This window comes from Cupressus sempervirens, chromosome 10, assembly GCF_028749045.1.
Source record: "Cupressus sempervirens isolate cs-2001-9-10 chromosome 10, ASM2874904v1, whole genome shotgun sequence".
Classification (NCBI taxonomy): Eukaryota; Viridiplantae; Streptophyta; class Pinopsida; order Cupressales; family Cupressaceae; genus Cupressus; species Cupressus sempervirens.
This window is the reverse complement of record NC_143127.1, coordinates 982,783,663-982,803,529: the sequence shown is the minus strand read 5'-3', so window position 1 is coordinate 982,803,529 and position 19,867 is coordinate 982,783,663. Positions and strand designations below refer to the sequence as shown.

General features: G+C 37.3%; 1 protein-coding gene across 1 annotated transcript in view; it reads right to left on the bottom strand.

Annotated features, from left to right (window-relative positions):
* Positions 1-19,867, bottom strand: part of LOC149537264 (uncharacterized) — a 114,098-nt gene that overhangs the window by 12,327 nt on the left and 81,904 nt on the right. The window contains exons 11-12 of the mRNA XM_089807602.1: positions 3,088-3,157; positions 2,781-2,861 (exon numbers count right to left, since the gene is read on the bottom strand). Coding sequence (XP_089663728.1) covers positions 2,781-2,861; positions 3,088-3,157 — 151 coding nt within the window. The remainder of the gene's footprint in view (positions 1-2,780; positions 2,862-3,087; positions 3,158-19,867) is intronic.

The window sequence follows — 19,867 nt, the reverse complement described above, 5'->3', positions numbered from 1 at the left end:
GACTGGTTTTCTTAAAGGTGAAAGCCCTTAAGACGAATTGGGAGACTGGATGTAACCCCAGTATCTCTTGGAAGATTGCGCCTACAATCAGGTATATAATTTACAGTATGATGCACGTTTCATTCCCACAAAACATTCAGAAGTAAGTCAGTAATACAGAGGAGACATCTGGAATTCTTTTATACTAGCTGACGAAAAACGTAAGTTAGTGTCCACTACATTTGATGGTTGTGTGAGGTGGTTTAGTAGCAGCAGCAGTAACAGTCATTCATATCTGGGTAGAATACAGGAGCAGACAGTGAGTCGGATCTCTATCAGCAGGAAGAAGGCAGACGTAGTACTGCAGCAGCTATAACGTAGGAGAGCAGCATAGAGAAGTGGAGCGTCAGTCACTTCGATGTCAGCCGGGGGAGGATTGAAGGTGCTTTAACGGCACAACAGTGAGACGTGTGAACTCTTCAAGGGCCGCAGGGAAGCAAGGAGGTTGCAGACCCAGTTCAGTCAGCCGCAGTAACAATTGACAGTAGTCACGTGAACAGCAGGAGCTAGGTGTCGGGTCTCTCCTATGTGGATAGCAGGCCATACACCATGAGTGTGTTCAGTCACTAACAGATTGAATCAGAGACATATGAAGTGGGACATATGAAGTGGGTTAAATACTTGCAGAATTTCACATTTGTGATCAAACATAAGAGTGGAGTTACTAACCAAGTTGTTGATGCATTGAGTAGAAGACGTTCTTTATTGACTGAAATGAAGGTTGAAGTTCTTGGTTTTGATGAGATGAAAGAGTTGTATGATACTAACCCTGATTTTTCCGAGGCGAAGAGAATGCAGAGCACCAAACTTGACAAATCACATAAGTATAATGAGTATTTCATTAAAAGAAGGTATGTTGTTTAAAGGCATTCAGTTGCGTAATCCTAGAGGTTCTATGAAGTTGAATTTGATCAAGAAAAAGCATAGTGGTGGATTGGCTGGACATTTTGGAATTGATAAGACATTGAGTTTTCTGAAAGAGAAGTACTATTGGCCACAAATGTATAAGGACATTCAGAAATTTGTAAAGAGTTGTGGAGTTTGTCAAGTTGCAAAAAGGATAAGTCAAAATACTAGTTTGTATACACCTATTACTATTGCTGAGAAACCTTGGAGTTACAGTTGTTGTCGAGCACCATTTTTTAGTTGATGTCAAGTGATTTTTGGTTGCCGAGTTCCTTTGGTTGCCGAGCGATCCTTTGGTTGCTGAGTTCCTTTGGTTGCCGAGCGATCCTTTGGTTGCCAAGTTCCTTTGGATGCCAAGTGATTTCCTTTGGTTGCCTAGTTCCTTTGGTTGTCGAGTGCTGGTGGATGCTGAGTTCATAGTAGCTGCCAAGTGATTCCTTTGGATGCCGAGTTTGTGCAGATGCCGAGTGTCAGTATTCTGTGGCTGGTTCCAATTTGGGCCGACTTTGCTTGCATTTAATTTTGTAGAGAAAGTTAATATTGGTCGTGAGTCAACTTGTGGCTTCTGATTGTTCTAGAATGTTTTGTAAGCCATTTTGGCAAGTATAAATAAGGTGTTTAGGCGTAGAGTTAGGGCAGATTAGATAGAAGAGAGTTTAGAGAGAGGAAAGAGAATACAGAAATAATTGGAGATCCGAACTGGAAAGTGCAAATTTGAAGCTAGTTCTTAGATCTTGCATGTATTTTGTATCTGGCCGTAACCCAGAAGGCCTTACAACTGGGCGTGTATGATGATATTTTCATGAATCTATAACGTATTTTGTTCTCTCCCTTCTAGGTTGCTGTTCTCTTGTTGCGTTTCCGCTGTGCTAACTCTTGCAGGTTGGATTGGATTAGCTGGGTGTGCCATTGGCCCTGGTTAGTTCCTTCCCTGCCTGCGTCATAAATTCATTATAAAGAAATTAAAGTGTTGCTTGAGTAGCTCTACAGAAAGGTTGATGCATCAGTAAAAAGGAAGTTCCACCTATGGAAGCAAATATCCTTCTTGAACATATTAGCAAAACAAAGAGATATATTATCAACTTCTCTGTATAAAACTGTAGGAATCCAAAATATGCTGAATTTTCTTGTTTAAAGAAAGAGAGTCGATTGATGTTTTGTAAATTTGAAAGAGTCCTAATTTTGAGTCAGACCAAAAGTAAAGGATAAATATCCCAATAAAGGAGGGGTAACCATTTTTTAAATATGGATTTTACTCATTAGCTAGAGCCTAAAAAACATGGTTTATATAGCACACTGCAGTGATGTCGTGAAGATTGATTGCTGACAATTACAATGTTGCAAACTTGTAAGATTTACCTATCTCTGTTCATTAACTATCATGCTCAAGATTTACTCCGTAACAAAAAATGATAAGTCTTGTGGCTATTATCTGTTCTCTTTCAGTTTCCACTGTTTTTATTGCTAAATGTATCTTTTGAACTCTGTGTCTCTAATTGGGATATACCTGGTTTTTCAATTTTTGTAAAGGGGCCCTGTTAAGTTTTAGCACAGATTATCTCACATATATTGGCACACCAATAAGTCTGAAGTCCTTTTTGCATACAGGACTTTACAATACAGTAAGCTAATCCTTGGGATACAGATTTCTATATTTTCCTGAAATGAATAGAAATAAAGATTTTCCTAATTAAAAACAATGAATAGAGCAAAGCAGCTAGTAAAATAGATGAATTAGATCTATTCTTTTAATAAATAAATTAGGCTTGTGTAAAAATCTTGAATTTTTCCTCAAAACGGTACAAAATAAGATGGGGGGAGGGAAGGTATAGTACATTTTGTAGCCTGTCATACTCTTGCTGACTGTATTTTGTGATTTCAGCTTGCTCTCCTAAAGCAGCTTGCAGTCTCCAAACCTGTAATACACAGAAAACCAACTTTATTCTCTACTAGGTTATCCACACCAACACATAGATAAAATGTTTAACAGCAAAAATAGAGACTAGGATTTTCAATGGAAAACAAAGTAATCACTGGATCAGTCTTGAATTTTTAATATAGAACAAAGCCAGAACAAACAGACAAACATGTTGAACAAATGGAGAAAGCTAAGGTAATCAGAAGAGAAAAAATGACCCATACCTCTTCAGCAAGCTCTTTCTTAGCCATCTTCTTCACCACTTCAGGAGGAAAACCACAAAATGTATTATAGCTGCCAATATAAGAACGGTCAACGAATTTCTGTCAATGATTAAAGTCAAGCACAGAAACTATATGTGAGCAGAGAAAATGAAACTAAAAATGAGTTCCTTTGAAAACCTAGTTCATTGTTAGGGGTGTCTTACTCACCTACAAGATTACATTATTAATATCAATCAGAATAAAATTCATAATCAGGAGGCCACAGACATGACATTCTTTCTGTAAAACTTCTCACGAAAAGTCTGAAGGTTAACTCTGATCATGTAGCAGTTGTATAATCACCCTAATTTATCCAAGGGGGATAGCAGATAAGAATCGCAGGTGCTTAAAATACTTTAAGTCCATAATCAGTTCTTCACCTCCTCCAGCTATGTGAGTCTTCTGGTTTATTGCTTTTGAATGGGTTATCCTTTTACCCGAGCTCTCATCTCTTTACCTATTGGCCTCACTGTGGTGGTGCGAGTGTTGTGGACTATGTCATCACTTCTTCTTCCTTCATTCCCTCCATTTACTGTTTTAGCATTTCTTGCCTCCCCTTTGCTGACCAAGCTCTCCTTGACATTGATATCTGCTCTGCTTCCCGTCTTGAGCCTTCCCTACAGTCCTCCCTCATCCAGTCGACCAATGTTTGCACTCCTACTAGAATTCATTTTTCCGGGGGTGATGGTGAACATTTTTCCTATCATCGTAGGAGACTTCTGACACTTGCTAGTTTTACTAACTCACAGGCAGTCTCGGTCATGTTTGACTTGCTTCTGCCATGCGGGAGTCCGCTCTTCTATCTATTCCTTGCCGTCGCCCTCGTCTCAGATCTAAGCGCTAGAATACTTGTCCTATGAATAAATGGTTTGATGATGATTGTAAAGCTTTTCATCGATCTGTTCGTTCTACCTTTGAGACTCACTCCCCTGACTTCACCCACCTGTGTGTTTCTTATCTTCGTTTCCTTCGCCATAAGAAGCGTTCTTTTGCTTCTTCTCAATGCAAAACCCTTTCCTCCACACTTATCCAGAATCCCCAAAGTTTTTGGTGCACCCTTTTCCCTCGGCATTCCCACCCGTCCTCCATCATTGACTATCGTTCTTTGACTTCCCATACCATTTTGTTATATGACATTCCGAGTCAGCCTTCCCTTCATTCCATTCTGCCTCCTTACTATCATCTGTTCACTTCTTCTTGTATCCTTGAGGCCATCAAATCCATTAGATGTAGTAGAGTTGCGGATGAGGATGGTTTCCCGGCAAAAATTTTCAAATTGGTGCTTTGGTTCTTGGTTCATATCTTCCTACACTTTTTAATAGAGTTGTTTGCACTGGTTTTCCTGAGACATGGTCAAGGCATGTTATTTATTCTATCCATAAGTCTGGACCTATTTCGAAACCAGGTAACTATAGGACTATCATGATCAAGCATATCTTTCCCAAACTTTACGTTACTGCTCTAAACACCATGTTATCTGGTGAGTTGGACAGGGGAGGTTGCAGAGCTAAAAGGCGAGCTGGTTTGACTATTAGACTATGTATCATATCTTCACTCTGCGGCCTATTATTGAGGATGTTAGGCATCGATCTGAGAAAGTCTATTGTTGTTTTATGGATTTTCGTAAGGCTTTTGATTATGTTCCTAGGATGGCCTTGCTTCAGAGACTTCAGAAGATTGGGATTTCAGATATGCTTTTGACTGCTATTATGAGACTGTACGAGAAGGTGACTAGTAGGCTTAGAACTCTGGAGAGTTTCTCGAATCCGATTCAGAGCACTATTGATGTGAAGTAGGGTTGCCCTCTCTCTCCTACTTTGTTCGAGTTGTATATTGACGAGCTCAAGGATTTTCTTGTCAGCTCCTCTCATCCAGGTGACGGTTGTTATTTGCATCAGGGGTTGATATCCATTCTCCTTTTTGCAGATGATGATGTTCTCCTGGCCTCTTCTCCAGACAGTTTACAGAGACTCCTAGATGGTCTGGCCTCTTTCTATGACCAACGTCAGCTTGTAGTTAATCTGGCTATGACTACTGTGACGATTTTTAACTACCTAAAGACCTCTCATCTTCATTTCTTTTTCCAGTGACGTTATTTTTATGACACATCATCGGATGTCACAAACTCACCTCCCACAGTATTTTTTTAGCTGAGTTTGGAGCTCATCCTTTTAGGCTTTCGACCATTTTTTACTTGATTTGGTTTCTTCATCCGCTTCGAGGTTTCATGGACTCTAATGTTGATCATCATAGATACTCTCGTCTTACATATTGTTCTTCTGTTCAGATTAGGAGATCTAACACTTCCACTAGATCTCGTTGTCGGTATGCCCTTGCCACCTTTCTTTTGGGTTCAATTGGGATTGACATTGATTGTCTCCCTCCTTACTAGTTCTCATTGGACGCTCCTGCTCACCTCCTCCCCTCTTGTCAAGAGTTGAACGTCTGTGTTTGACAGGATATCTACAAACAATACATTATCACTAGGAGTAATTCTCCTGGGGGATTACATCCTAAGATGGCATTTTATGCAGAGCATTTTCTTGAGATTCAAAATAGTATTATTGTGCGGCATGTTTATCTCTATCCGCATTGGTGTCATTCCCGTTGTTTCTCTTTGGACTCCTTCAGAGTTGGTTCTCATCGTCTTCGGATCTGGACTGATCGTCATATGGTTAGAGAGGATCAAGTTTGTAGATTGCATACTTTGGCTGAAGTTGAGTCTGAGACCCATTTCTTATTTCGTTGCCCTATTTATCATGAGATCAGAGGGAGATTTTATTGTCTTTTCAATGATTGTTTCTCTCTTTCTAAGTTCTTCAGCTATGATGATTAGAGGTGTCTTGCACTTTATCTTCAAGAGGCCACCCAACTTCATCAACATACTCTTCAGTTAGCTACATCTCAGATCCACACCTCTGACCAGCTCATTACTGCCTTTTACTCCCCCTTGTCTCTGTCATGGGGTTTTAAAAGGCCTTCCAACACTACTCCTTCTAGATCAGTCAGGCATTGTACCAGTTTTTTCAGGCAGCGACACTCTTCCAGTGGGCATAAGCGTAGATCTAAGAATTTGAATCGTCCACAGTTATATCCTTTTGTTTCTGACTACTTTGTACCAAGGAAGGACGCATAGTCCTTACCTTGTGTTTCTTGGTCTTCTATCTTGTTTTGGTTTCTTTTCTGACACCGTTTTGGTGTTTCTGGTGTGGTCGGCTCTTCTATTTGTATGCTCAGTCCCAAAAACCTTTCTAGTTTTTTGTTGGACATTAATATTATTATCTTATCTTCAACAATTTAACCTGGTCATACAAGGATTAAGCTCTTGCACACCAAAGATTCTATTGAAAGGCTCTAGGCACTATTGTACAGTGGATGATGCCTAAAGGATCACACCATAGTTCAAATTTCACGACAAAATCAATGGTTTTCTATCATCAAAAATGTTGTCTGGTTTTCAATATCATATTTATGTGGTTGAAGGTGCAGGTAGTCTGACATGTCAAAGGCTGCATACATTATTTCATGTAGGTTGCTACGTTTATTCGACGTTAGCACATAGACAGACTACTCATTCTTGTTGAGGTTATTTATTATAAAATGTTCAAAATTCAACATCAAATGTAACAAGCGGTGTTTGCAAAGTGTCCTTGTTATAAATGAATATAATGGATCCCGACTCAATTTAATAGTTGCCAAGTAAGTCAATTAATTTACAAAAATACAGATATTAATTAGACAACCAAAAGCATAGCTAGAGGATTCAAAAAGCCCTTTACCACTCCTTTTTCTGTAGACCCTAGAGAGGTGTGTACTGGTGGACAGATCACTCCCAAAGTTCTTGATCTGAGAGGTGCAGTGGCAGGATAGAAAACACAGGTTAATGAGGAATATGATCCAACAGCAGAGTCTTAGATTGTCCCTCCTTCCTTGCCTGTGCTAAGGGCATGCAAGTGGTGAGTAAAAATTTTAGATGGCACATAACGCTTGAAAATCCAATTCAAGCAATTTGGGGTAAAGGTGCATGCTGTTCATGTTTATCACTACGTGTGCCCCCAAAGCACTAGAAGCTTCTGAGGGTTCACCAATTGAGTAATCTTCAAACAGCCAACATTGCAAGGTTCAAAGTCAGCAGCTAGTTGAGCAACAAAAAATTGAAATGCCCCCTCCACCACCTCTGTATTTACCTAACATAGTTCATGCTTCCCCTGTCCTGGAGATGCTGAATAAGAAGAATGTTGCTGTGAAAGGTAAGAATGAGATTGAGGTGAATAATTAAAAGGAAAAATACACTGGAGGCTAAGGCTCTTCTGGTGCTAAGGTTGTGGCTCGCGAATATCATACTTCAAAGCCATAAGAATGAGATTGAGGTGAGTAATTAAAAGGAAAAAAACTGGAGGCTGAGGCTCTTCTGGTGCTAAGGTAGGGCTCATGAATATCATACTTCAAAGCCTTCTCCTTCCTCATTTAGATTTGTATATTCTGTAAGGAATGAAAATAGCAGTTAACAGACTAGATTCTCTGCTGGACACAAATCAGCCAATTTCATCTTTAATAGATAGTATGGAGTACAAGGAAGGTGAAGATTCTACAGAATGGACCAAAGTAAATAACAGGAAATGGACAGCCAAAAACTAGTTCATAGTGAATGGGGTATATTGTTTAATCAGTTTCACTTTTATGTCTTTTTCACACCTAGTAGCAAAATTTACTTCAGGCATTTAATTTTTGTCTCAAGTTATGTATAGAAGAGTTCTTTATAACTTGTTCATTTTCTATGCATTGTACCATTATTTAAGTTTTTTTCTTCTCTCTTATAGATTTTATGGTGGTGTCGAGTGTTCATGCTCCAATGAGTCTTTTTGTTAGCTTTGAATTTGCAAGCCCCTCCTCTTTTTTAAGGAGTTTATGCCAAGCTTTCTCAAGTGGCACATCCTAGTCCATATCTAACACGACAGTTGAATCCTAAATAACCAAGTATATTTGCGTCAGTTGTAGACTCAACAGGGTTTGGCTACTCTTGGGCTGATTTTTTTTTGGCCATCTACCCCCACTGTATGGAAAATAAACTTGTCAAAACATTTCACGAGGTCAAACCAAGTCAATGATATATTGTAATTTTCTCCACTATCCCTACATCATTGACATTATCTCAAGCCTACTAATCTATGCATTAATTAGCATCATCTACAACTTTAAGGGGACTTTATTGTGTTTCTTAATATTTTTAAATTAAATATTTATATTGTGGGCTTATGTAATCCGAAGAAGCCTATATCACATATTGGCTAGCAAAGTGCCTATTGGCACGAATCCCTAATAACCACAACTTTTGTTGGCCCACTTGGCACAAGCTCATGTCCTAAATCTTAGCAAGTTGCAGTTTACATGTAGAAAGAGAGGTCCACAAGTACCAACACCAATCTGGCTAGCGGGTTGGTCAATTTTGTCGGCCCAAGTGGTCTCAAAACCAATAATCACAATGGAAGCCCAAATTCGAAACACGTTCAAGGTTTGAAGTGTTAAGATGTACAAGCTACTCACGGTTTAGGCATGGTTTAAACTTTAAGTTAAACATGATAGAATCACATGTGGACTTTGGTAAAATGTGTGCAACCCAACCTAAATTTTCTAAGAGTTGAAAGCTTACATTTAAAAACAAGTTAGAGAGATTAATGGGCCTACTAGGGTTGCATGTATTAGACACTTTATTGTTCCACATTGTAGAGTGCACTACACCTAAACAAGTTTGCTACATATTTAACAATTTTTTTGGCACCATTAATGAGTTTGTATTTTGCAACTAGAGGAAGTTTGAATTCAAAAGGTTGTGGGAGAGAATAAACAAATAAATGCCTATTTCAAGTGTTGTATCTAGCTTCTATTCCACCATGGATACCTTAGGGACTGTTTTGACGATGCCCACCTTTGGATTGTTTAGTAAGCATCTTAGTATGCAACAAGCCAATCTTATTCAATAGAATGCACTTGCTAGTTCTAAGAGTGATGGCTCAATCATCCAAGGGTAATGGTAAGAGGATGGCCAAGACAAAATCTTCTTCAAGTGATGAAGCTCCCTCCAAACTGAAACAAAAGAATACTCAAATTCACACCCTGCAAATGTTTACAGGAGTTGAAGACTTTGAAGGGAGCCACACAACAACATAAGATTTATTTCACCAAGTCCTCTTCCACAAGTGATGGGCAGGCCCTTTCTACATAAACTTTGCAAGGTTTGTCCTCTCATGATTAGACACTTAATTCAAAAGCTTCTCACCATATGACACATCCACATGATCTATGCTTTTTAAATTTTGGACAGTAATACTTCTCTAATTAGAGCAAAAGAATTCACAAATTATTGTTTTGGGATTAGGTAGAATACAGTTCGCTAATTCGTGCATCAATGATGCTCTCCAGATCTGAAAGATTTCTGCAAACCTATTATCCATCATCACTATGGGAGGGAAAGACTATTGAGTCGACACATGTAGTCATTTGAGAGTTACAAAACCATGAGATTGTTGTTGCTATATAGAGTGTTGACCATGGATTCCATTTTATAGGTCTGAAGGTTTTGAGTCTTCTCCAAGATCATTCCTCATTGCACATGTCAATTCATTGAGAAGGATTTGGAATGAATAGTTTGGTCATCTGAATTGTAGGTTTCAAGCAATAAGTGACTTTGTCAACATTGTGTACTTAGCAAATTTCATCAAAGTTCCTTAAATAAACCTTATGCTTCCCATGCCCATAACTTCTAACATTTCCAAGCTCCCTTTCAAAGGCAAAGTATGTTGACAAATTGATTCATGAATTTGACAAGAATTCAGTTTTGACCACTTTCAAGAACTTCAAAGCATTTTTTTCCATATGGCAAATGTTCACAAATAATTTGGGGGCCATAACATCAATAGACAAGTCCTTAGCCAAAGTATGTTGTCAAATTGATTCATGAATTTGACAAGAATAAAGTTTTGACCATATTCAAGACCTTCAAAGCATTTGTTTCATATTTCAAATGTTCACAAATAATTTGGGGCCATAACATCAACAGACCTTACACTTGTTAGTAGAATAGTGTGGCCAAAAGGGGAAAAAGAGATGGCCAATTACATGATTCAATTCAAGTCCACAACCTGATGTCCAATTCGACCACTTCACCTAGATGGATACAACATCACCTACTCCGCCCTCACTGGCTACTAATCCATCACTTAAGAACACTTAGTTTCTTGTTGTGGAGGAGCATGACGATGGTCTTGAACCACCTTCTAGTGCACAATATTATACCTATTAAAGCCCACACTACTATTGACGAGGCCAGGCCTTTGGTCAGTGATCATTTAGATTCTCGATGTGCTTGTTCAAAAATAGCAAATCTCATAACTGCACTTTAGGATGGTCCTCAAAAAGTGTTTAAATACCATAGCTATTCAAATGTAGGAGAATGTTATGCTTGAGGAGTATTCTCATAATATTCAGAAGTAGGATCTTCTAGCTCTTTACAATGGAATAATATTGGTTTATAGAATATGTATTTACAAAACCAAATATGCAATAAATGAATTTGTTGACAAGTACAAGGCACATCTAGTGGCTGATGGATTTTCATTGATTGGAGGCAGTAATATTCCAAGACCTTTAATCTTGTTGCTAAGATGGAATTTACTTGTCTCGTACTTTCTCTTGTTAAAGCACAAGGATGGTCAATTTATCAAATGGATTTGAAAAGTGCCTTCTTGCACAATGATCTTTTAAGGAGATCTATATAGAGAAGCCTCCATGTTTTGTTCAAGAGTTTTCTCTTTTTTGCAACCTTTAGGATTCACTGTATTCTATGACAAGATGAATAACTTCTTGCCTGCTTAAAGTCTTTCCTACCATCACTTTGATCCAATTATTGGCACTCAAAGGCATGGGGAGGATCTTTTGATACTCGTTTTGTATATGGATGAGATAATTCTCACAAAGAGCTCCAACTTCATGATACAAGGTGTCTAGTGAGCATGACGATGCAATTTGATATGACTTATCTCAATCTTCAACATTTCATCCTTGCTCTTAAGGTTCTTCAATCTTCCAAGGAGATTTTCATTTTTGACACAAGTACCATCTTGATTGCATGCTGACTCCCACTTTATTTTGAGTCACTATATCTACTAATTACACTAAACCAATAGATGATTCTATGTTGTAATGACAACTGATTGGCAACCTTTTATTTCCTACTATTTTACTCAGGATCCTCATGAAATTTATAATAAGGCAACAAAATATATCTTGAGGTATATCAAGGTAACATCTCGTTTTCACATTCAACTACAAAACATAAAAAGGATGAGTATCAAGATGTAATTCTAGCCAACCACTAAGTTATTTGTTTTCGCCAATTGATGAAGGAATTTGGCTTTCCACCTTATCATCCCACTAGTCTTTGGTGTGATAATCAAAGTGTCATTCACATTTTGCATAACCTAGAAGAGCATCAATAGACAACCATATGGATATCCACATGCATTCAGTTCAGCAACTAATTCAAGATGGTGCTCTCAAATTGGAGTATTTGCTTATTATGGAGCAAGCTGCAAACATCTTCACTAAGATAAGAAATCAACTCATTATTTCACATACAAACAATGCTCGGGCAAAAGGAATTTATCCTTGGAGAACCATCTTGACTCCTTCCTTCACTTGTATATGTTGCTTTTCATGTTCTCTATTTTGACGAGTCGTTTTTCCTATGGATTTCCCCCTTTTCTCTAATTGTAAGAAATCATGTATGTGTGACTACCTCAATCAAGCCTTGTTGTCAAGGCATATCTTTGAGTCTTTTGCTCTTTCATTTTTCCTACCTAAGTTGCACTTAAAAGATAGTGTTGTGAATGAAACATGTTACCTAATTGAATTCACTTTTGGCCCTTAGATCTCTTTTGTACCTAATTAGTTGAGTTTACATAGGGCAATTACCTTTTGTTTCTCAAGTCATATATATGATAATGCCATTTATCATTATCCTATAATGTCTTATGCCTCACCCTTGCCTATACACAACAGGATTCTGTTGTATATTATTCATTTTGTGTGCATTGTAACATTATCAGAAAGTAGCGATTTTTCACCGATTCTCTCTTTGGTGTAAGGTTTTGTTGTGCTAACAGCATTCTTTCTTTATTGAGTCCTCGTGACTTCAATAAATAAAAATATTATAGTTGTGCCCAAATGTTGTTGGGATACAATGACTTTAATAGATGCCCATTATTTTATTTTAAAAATATTATATGCTTCTAAAGTTAAAAGTAAATCCACTAAGTGCTACATGTGCATGGAGACCATAAATGATGATTTATTCCATTATTGATTTTGATGGGGCAAGTTGGAGACAGATATCCATCTTCTTGGACAATGTAATGAAATAAAAAGTTATAAAATGAATGTTGTATGGTTATCCTTCTCCAACAGAGGTCTGTAACTTTGAGTGCTGTACTATTTTTATGAACTGTGTCTTTGTGAATGGAATGATGTTTCAGGGTATGGGAATCAAACAAATCAAACATTTTACAACAACATATACCTGCTTTCTTTGCAAAATTCTGTATGCTGATTGTAGTGAAAGATGGTTTAGGCTTTATGTTAATATGCAATTTTTCTGTTATGTGCATTGTATTCACATCTTTGATATTTTTTGTGCCATTGGGATTCAAATGATGAGCTCTGCATCATCTACGTAAAATTAATGAGAACTTATTGTAGATTTGGTACCAGCCAATCACTTGCATTTGAAAATGTGTTTTCAGCCATTTATGTTTTCCATTTTCTCAGTTATCGAGGTGTTTATCTGGTTTTGTTCCCTTTGTGAATTGCTCTTTACTTCCTCTTTCTCTTTTCTAGTTCGCAGGTTTCTGTTCCTGCTGTACGTCCTGGTTAAAAGTAATGCAGTCCTCTCATACAAGGGAGTTTCCCTCTGCAACAACAAAGAGAAATCATTCAATTTGAGGTGATCTTCCCACAAGTATTGCAACTTCTGTCAATGTTTGTCGAGCATGTCTCCAACAACAGAAAACCAGGTGATCTTCCCACATGTATTGAAACTTTGATACAATACTGATCAACAATAAACTTCATCACGGCTCAAGTCAAAAGTTTATCATTTACAATATGTCATTGTTATATGATATGATCTTCTTGTATCAGTGCACTCTTGTCACAATATTGTCGCCATCTCCATCCTTTTTGGTGTCTTTCTTCTCTATCCAATACTTGGCAACAATATTGTGATAAGAGTGTTATATGATTTATGCATCTAAACATTTATCATATATTATTACTACAGACATATTGCAAATCTGAAACTAAAAACAATACACTACATTTGCAGACTTTATCACTGTTTTTGTTTTTGAAAGACCATTGCCAGGACCCATAAATTCAGATTTTCTATAAATATTAAATTATATTAAAAAAAGAGTTTGATGCGCCCAAGTATCCCCGTCCCCTACCCGTACCTATACCCAAACCCATCCCCTATTTCAAATGACAATTGGTAAAATTAGCCTAAGTCCAAAAAAGTGTTGTCCATCTAGCTCCTAGAATGGAAACTGTTTGTTTGTCCGAGAATTGAGTGTCTTGACATATTTGCTATTTTCTGAAATTTCTACTTTTAGTAGATTTGGCTTTATTTTGACTTTGGAACAACTTACTATTTTTAGCTTGTCTATTTTTATTAAGTTTATTTATGGTAAATTCCATTGCCTTCCTGTTTGGGCCTTATTTCAACTTTGGAACAAATTACTATTTTTAGTTTGTTTGTTGTAAGTCTATTTTTAATAAATTTCACTGCCTCCCATATTGACCTTATTTTGACTTTAGAACAACTTAATATTTTTGGTAGGTCTGTTTTGGCAACATGTGAGCTAAGGTTGATAAAGAGACAAGAGGGTATCTATTTCTATATCCAAAAGAATGAGCAAGCAATGCAGTTAATCAGAAAACTTAAGTTGCACTAGTACCTCCCCGCCCTCCCCCCCGCACCAAGTTCGACTAGGGTATTGTTTTTGCCCTGCGGGTTCGAACCTAGGTGAACCAGCACCAAAAAGTTCAAACCCAATTCGAACCCCCAGTGAACTGGACCCCGCGGACTGCTGGAAAGTACTTTTTTGGGCAAGAATTAAAAAAAATTTGGTGTCCACAACCCTAAAAGTTGTTATGAATTGCTTTTGTTAGCCTCTCATTGTCATTTTATGTTTCCAAACAAGGTATTTTGTCAAATGTTTTGAATTTTTGATGTTGAAGTTGATTGAACGATATGATGGTCTAATCACTATGATTACAAGTTTACCTGTTTATGGTTGTTTTGTTGTTTAAATGTGTTTATGTCACTATGCCACATTCTAATTTTAACTAATGCTTCACAAATATGTGTGTGTGTGTGTGTGTGTGTGTATAATTGTTTACATGTTTTTGCACTAACCAACCCAAACCCTTTTACAGAATTTTGACGAACTTGCAAGCCAGTTCTCGAACTTCAAACTTGGAACCGAACCCCAACCGGCAACTTCACAAAAAACAGTTGAGTTTGGTAACACCCTTGAAATATCCAAAAGTGGAAAGGTGTGAAAGCACCAGAAAAAATGGTTGTATTGGAAAGTTCCTCCTTCGTGGGAAAAAAAATTAAAATTAAAAATCTTGAAAAATTTAGAAATCTTGGACAAAATAGAAAAAATCTTGGGAAATTTTGAAATCTTTAAAAACTGGAAAATTTATCCATCATTGAAGACAAAAATTTTGAGTTAACTGTTGGAAAATTCTCCCTTCATGGAAAGATGAAAAAATGGCTAAGTGTTGGAAAATTTCTCCTTCATGGAATGATGAGAAAATGGCTAAGTGCTGGAAATTTTCTACTTCATGGAAAGGTAAGAAAATGCTCCAAGTGTTGGAACATTTCTCCTTCATGGAAAGATGCGAAAATGGCAAGTGTTGGAAATTTTCTGCTTCATGGAAAGATGAGAAAATGGCCAAGTGTTGGAAAGTTTCTCCTTCATTAAAAGATGGAAGATGGTCGAGCGTTGGAAAATTTCTCCTTCAAGGAAGAAAAACCGACTAAGTGTTGGAAGATTTCTCCTCCATGGAAGAAATTGCAAGGAAAAGATAAAAGTTGGCTGAATATGAAAATTCCTTCCCCATGTCTCAAATTTCACCCTCTTCAAGTCCATGGGTTTAGAAATGATTGATGAGGATAAACAAAAACGGGGGAATTTTAGGAAAATATAAGAAAACGCATAACAAAGTGAATTTAAAGCATTAGAGGAAGGTGAGAAGAAAGCCAGAGAATTTTGGGAGAGAGAAAATATCCTGTGAGAGAGAGAGAGAGAATATGTAAGAGGTTTATATGTTTCATTTCGAATTTCTTGCACAATTCTTATATCGGTTATTTCTATTTCATGGGAGGAAAAGCTCTAGTTCAAGAAAATCAAGAAAGATGCTCAATTACCGAATTCTATTCCATGTATCAAAGACATCCAAGTACTAACTAATCCAGTCCAAGGCATTCAAAGTTCAAATCCAAAAATCCAAGAACATGGCCAAGGAAGTGCTATGTGAAGAAACTGTAGAGAGACATAACCATCAAAGAGGATTCCAATCTATTTAAGGAAGATAAATTTCCAAGAAGGTGCATAGAAGATGGGAATATTTGGGAAGAGATAGTTTCAAAAAAGCCATCAAAGTTGGATCTTAGTTACAAAATGATGTGGTTAGAAAGGTCTCGGGCTTACATGGCATCCATCATGCATTCATGGCACCCAATTATCCATATCGATGTGTCAAAGGTTTCCACATCAAACTTTTTTGCATTCAACGGATGCTATCAAGAATAATCTATTGAAGGAAAATTGGGCATTTATCGAGTGACAGGCATGCATAGTGGACCTGTATTTTCCTCTACTCACTTCTTGGACATGGCATCCATCATGCTCTCATGACACTTAATTATCTCTATTGATGTGTCAAAGGTATCAATGTCAAAATTCTTTGCATTCATGCCTTGTTATCAAGATAATCTATTCAAGGAAGACTGGGCATTTATTGAGTAATGAACATGCATAGCGGACATTTATTTTCCTCTACTCACTTCTTGGACATGCATGCGCAATGGGGATTTATTACCCACTACAGTAGTGGATTCCTTGTTGCATTAGGTATAAATTCATTTTTCTTTGCCCTAACCCTAATTAGGGTCAATGTGGCATAATCTAGGTGATGGCGGAACATCCTAGGGAAGTCAGCAATCCTATATGCAAGGGCTTCAAGCTCGGATTTAAGGAGTTATGTTTTGCGCAATTGGGGATGTGTTTGACGAATATGGGTGGACCTTGTCCTAAGTGTGCATAGAGTTTCATCTTGGAGTTAGAGCCAATTTGGTCACTGTTGGTCGTGCATTCTTTTGATTTCCTAGACAGACTTTGAAGATTGTTTCCACGAGTTTCGATCCAAGGGAGTTGTTGTGTGCACTCTTGGATTTGGATAGTTGAATGGCATGTGGATCTATGCCTAAGGGCACATATTTTTATGTTGTTATCTAAGTAAGTTATGCATTGTAAACTTGGGGCATGTCCAAGTAATTAATTATTTCATGTATTTAATGTTTGTTGCCAAGTTGACTTGTGGCTTGAGGGCTTTTTTAATATGTTCGTTTAATTAATGTAACTTGCTAGGTTGACTTATTGCTTGATTTCAGCTTGGAGAAGATGAAATAGCTGAGAGGAGTGAAGTTTAGCAGAGCTAGTAGCTACGTGTGGACTTGGGAAACAAAAAGGTTGCTTGGTGCCTTGCAGGCACAAGTTTAGATTCTTCTTGGAGTTCTCTATCAGATTGTGGGTCTGTGCTAGCTAGTGGTTGGATCTTGTGAGGTCTTGCAGAACTTTTACTGTAATTATTGATATATTTGGCCGTACCCCAAAAGGCCTTACAGTCGGGCATGTTGGATATAAATCTTATGATTCTATTATGAGAATTGGCATTGCTTGGGTCTAAATCTACATGGTATGGTTTATATTTTGCTATGTGTTAATTGTTGGGGGGCTAGGACATCTCCATTAGGGATTCTCCTGCCTTGCACTACGTCACTAGGTCATCGGTTATTGTTTTCATCTGGGCCACCCATTGTATTCAAGGACCAGCTCACTTCTCATTTGTAAAATGGGGTGAATTTTGAGGTTGTTTCTACAAGTTACTAAGAAAATAGAGTTTTCATTGAAGTTTGGCGAATACTTTATGTGTTTTAGTGCTTGCTTGTTCTCTTAATTCGCTCATTTAAATTAAGATAGCTTAGATAAAGTGTGATGATTGGAATGAAAAATATGATGTTGTTTTACTGAGTTCCTTTGGTTCATACTTATGGACTTTTAGTGACTCTAAATCGCTGTGCAAAGTTAAGCCTAAACCTCATTTATGCATCTTCCTAAGTTCTATCATTCACATACATAGTTCATCATGATGGTGTTTGTAAAGGTATGAAAATATTTAGCATAACCTTTGAAAATTGCACTAGTTCACATGTAGTTGTAGTATAACTTGGCGAAGAAAAGCTTAGCAATAAAGGAAATTATTCATCAAAGTACTCTTTATTGTTGGCATTACCTTTAGGATTAGAATAAAATCTTTGAACCCTAATCTCCTTTGATTTTTGCATATCCTATGTAAATCCCAAAACAAGGTACTTTATTGCAAAACCTTTTCATAGTTCCCATATCCAACATGACTTGAAATGAGTCTGAGAAAATATATGTTACGCCCTTTTTGATCATCACCAAATCACATCAACCATCAAGCTTATCCACGGTCAAGACCTAACATAGAAGGAACCTTGTCGTCATCTTATGATCTTCTCTCAATCTTAGTATACACAAGACTTTGTTGGAGAGAATAACATACCTTGGTAGTTTGTTCTATTGTTTGGTCGGTCATAAAACATGCATTAAATTTTGATCATAATCTAGGCAACCTTTTGAAATAGCATTAAATTGTTTGTATTCCTTTCTCCCTCATTTCCTTTCCCCAAGATTCATGCTGTCATGAGAATTTGGCAATATACAAGTTCTATTAAATAGGCATTTAAAATTAAATGCAATAGTTGCACGTTGTCAAAATACAGGATGTTAAGTAACAGGTTGTGCTCGATTAAATTACAATAGTGTGTAAGTTATGCATACATCAAAAAGCAAACCATAGACACTAACCCTTGAGAGTGGGTGGACATTTTTGGAATGGATACTTATCAAAGAGATGACAACACATACAGGTAACATCTCAATGTATGTCTCTTGGGATAAAAACAGCAAAAGACAAGTAAAAACAATGCCCTGCCCCACCAATCCTCCTGCTCACTCAATCAATGTCCTAAAAATTAGGAGAGCATGTATTATAAGTTTGCACTATTTTGATGAATAAAGAGAGTAACAAATGCAAGATTAAGTAGCACAAATTTACCAGGATGATTATACAATAAGAGAGCTAAAAGTAACAACCTCATTTTCATCTATAATCCGATGCTAGTGACAGCTCAGATAATGTGCAATGCAATGTCCTCATTTTGGGATTGCCCTGATTTTTGCCCTAGAATCACAAATTTCATTAAAATAAGAGTTATGTGATGGTTAGAGATATGAGCTTACCACATAAAATTATTTTCCTACAAGGTAAGTCCTAATTTAGGACCTCCAATAACCAAACATGGGACAAATGCGCCGAGGATTGGTGCAACTATAATTAACGTGTAGTTGGAATATAGGAATCCTACTAATAGTATTTATCCCCCATATAGATTATCCCTCACAATAGAGCCTTTGTATGATCTAAAAATATGCCCATTCCACCGCAGGCCTTATCTAGAGCCTTTGTATGATGTAGCTTATGCCCATTCCACCACGAGCCTTACCTAGTTCCTTTGTATGATGTAGTTGTTAGCATGAATGCTGATGGTATTCCTATAGGGGAGTATCCCAAGCATTGCTAGAATAGTTGGGGAGATTGTTAGCATGATTGACATGTTGCGTTCATGGCTGTGTTTTCCATTGATGTCAACATAGCGCTTTTGTGAAGATTGACTAAGTTGCAGGCAGAGAACAAGGTCGTACAGACTAAGTATTGATTATCAGTTCAAGTGTTGTTAAGTATTTGTTCTACATTGTGTCTTGATGAAGTGGTTAAGTGCACATGAAGAGAAAGACATGTAGAAGATATAACTGATTTACAGAAGACAATAAGCAGATAGAGTGCCTGATAACTGGTTCCTGATGATTGATCTATATCTCTTAACTAAGATAGAATCGTGATGAGCACAATTAGACGGTGACAGAAGACAGCCTGATGATGACATCGGCAAGTGCGCAAGGTCTAAGGTCGCACGTGTGGGAAGTTGTAAAGATTGTAAGCCGACAATAATTTGTAATTGCGAAAAGATGTAAAGTTTCGTAATATATTAATGAGGTCTTATTATAATTAATTGGAAAAGCCTCAAGGCCAACTCAAGGAATTATTTTGAGGATATGGTATAAAAGAAGGTTATTTTCCTTATGATGAAGCGTGATTAAAGTATTCAAGTATGTGACATGCGAAGTATTTGGTAAATGCGAGTTAGCGATCCAAGGGATTATTGGATGTGAAGTTGGTGATCTGGTATCGAGATCAGAAGAGGTCAATTGGACAATGAGTTCAGTGCTCTTACCCCAGAAGTTGTTTGGAT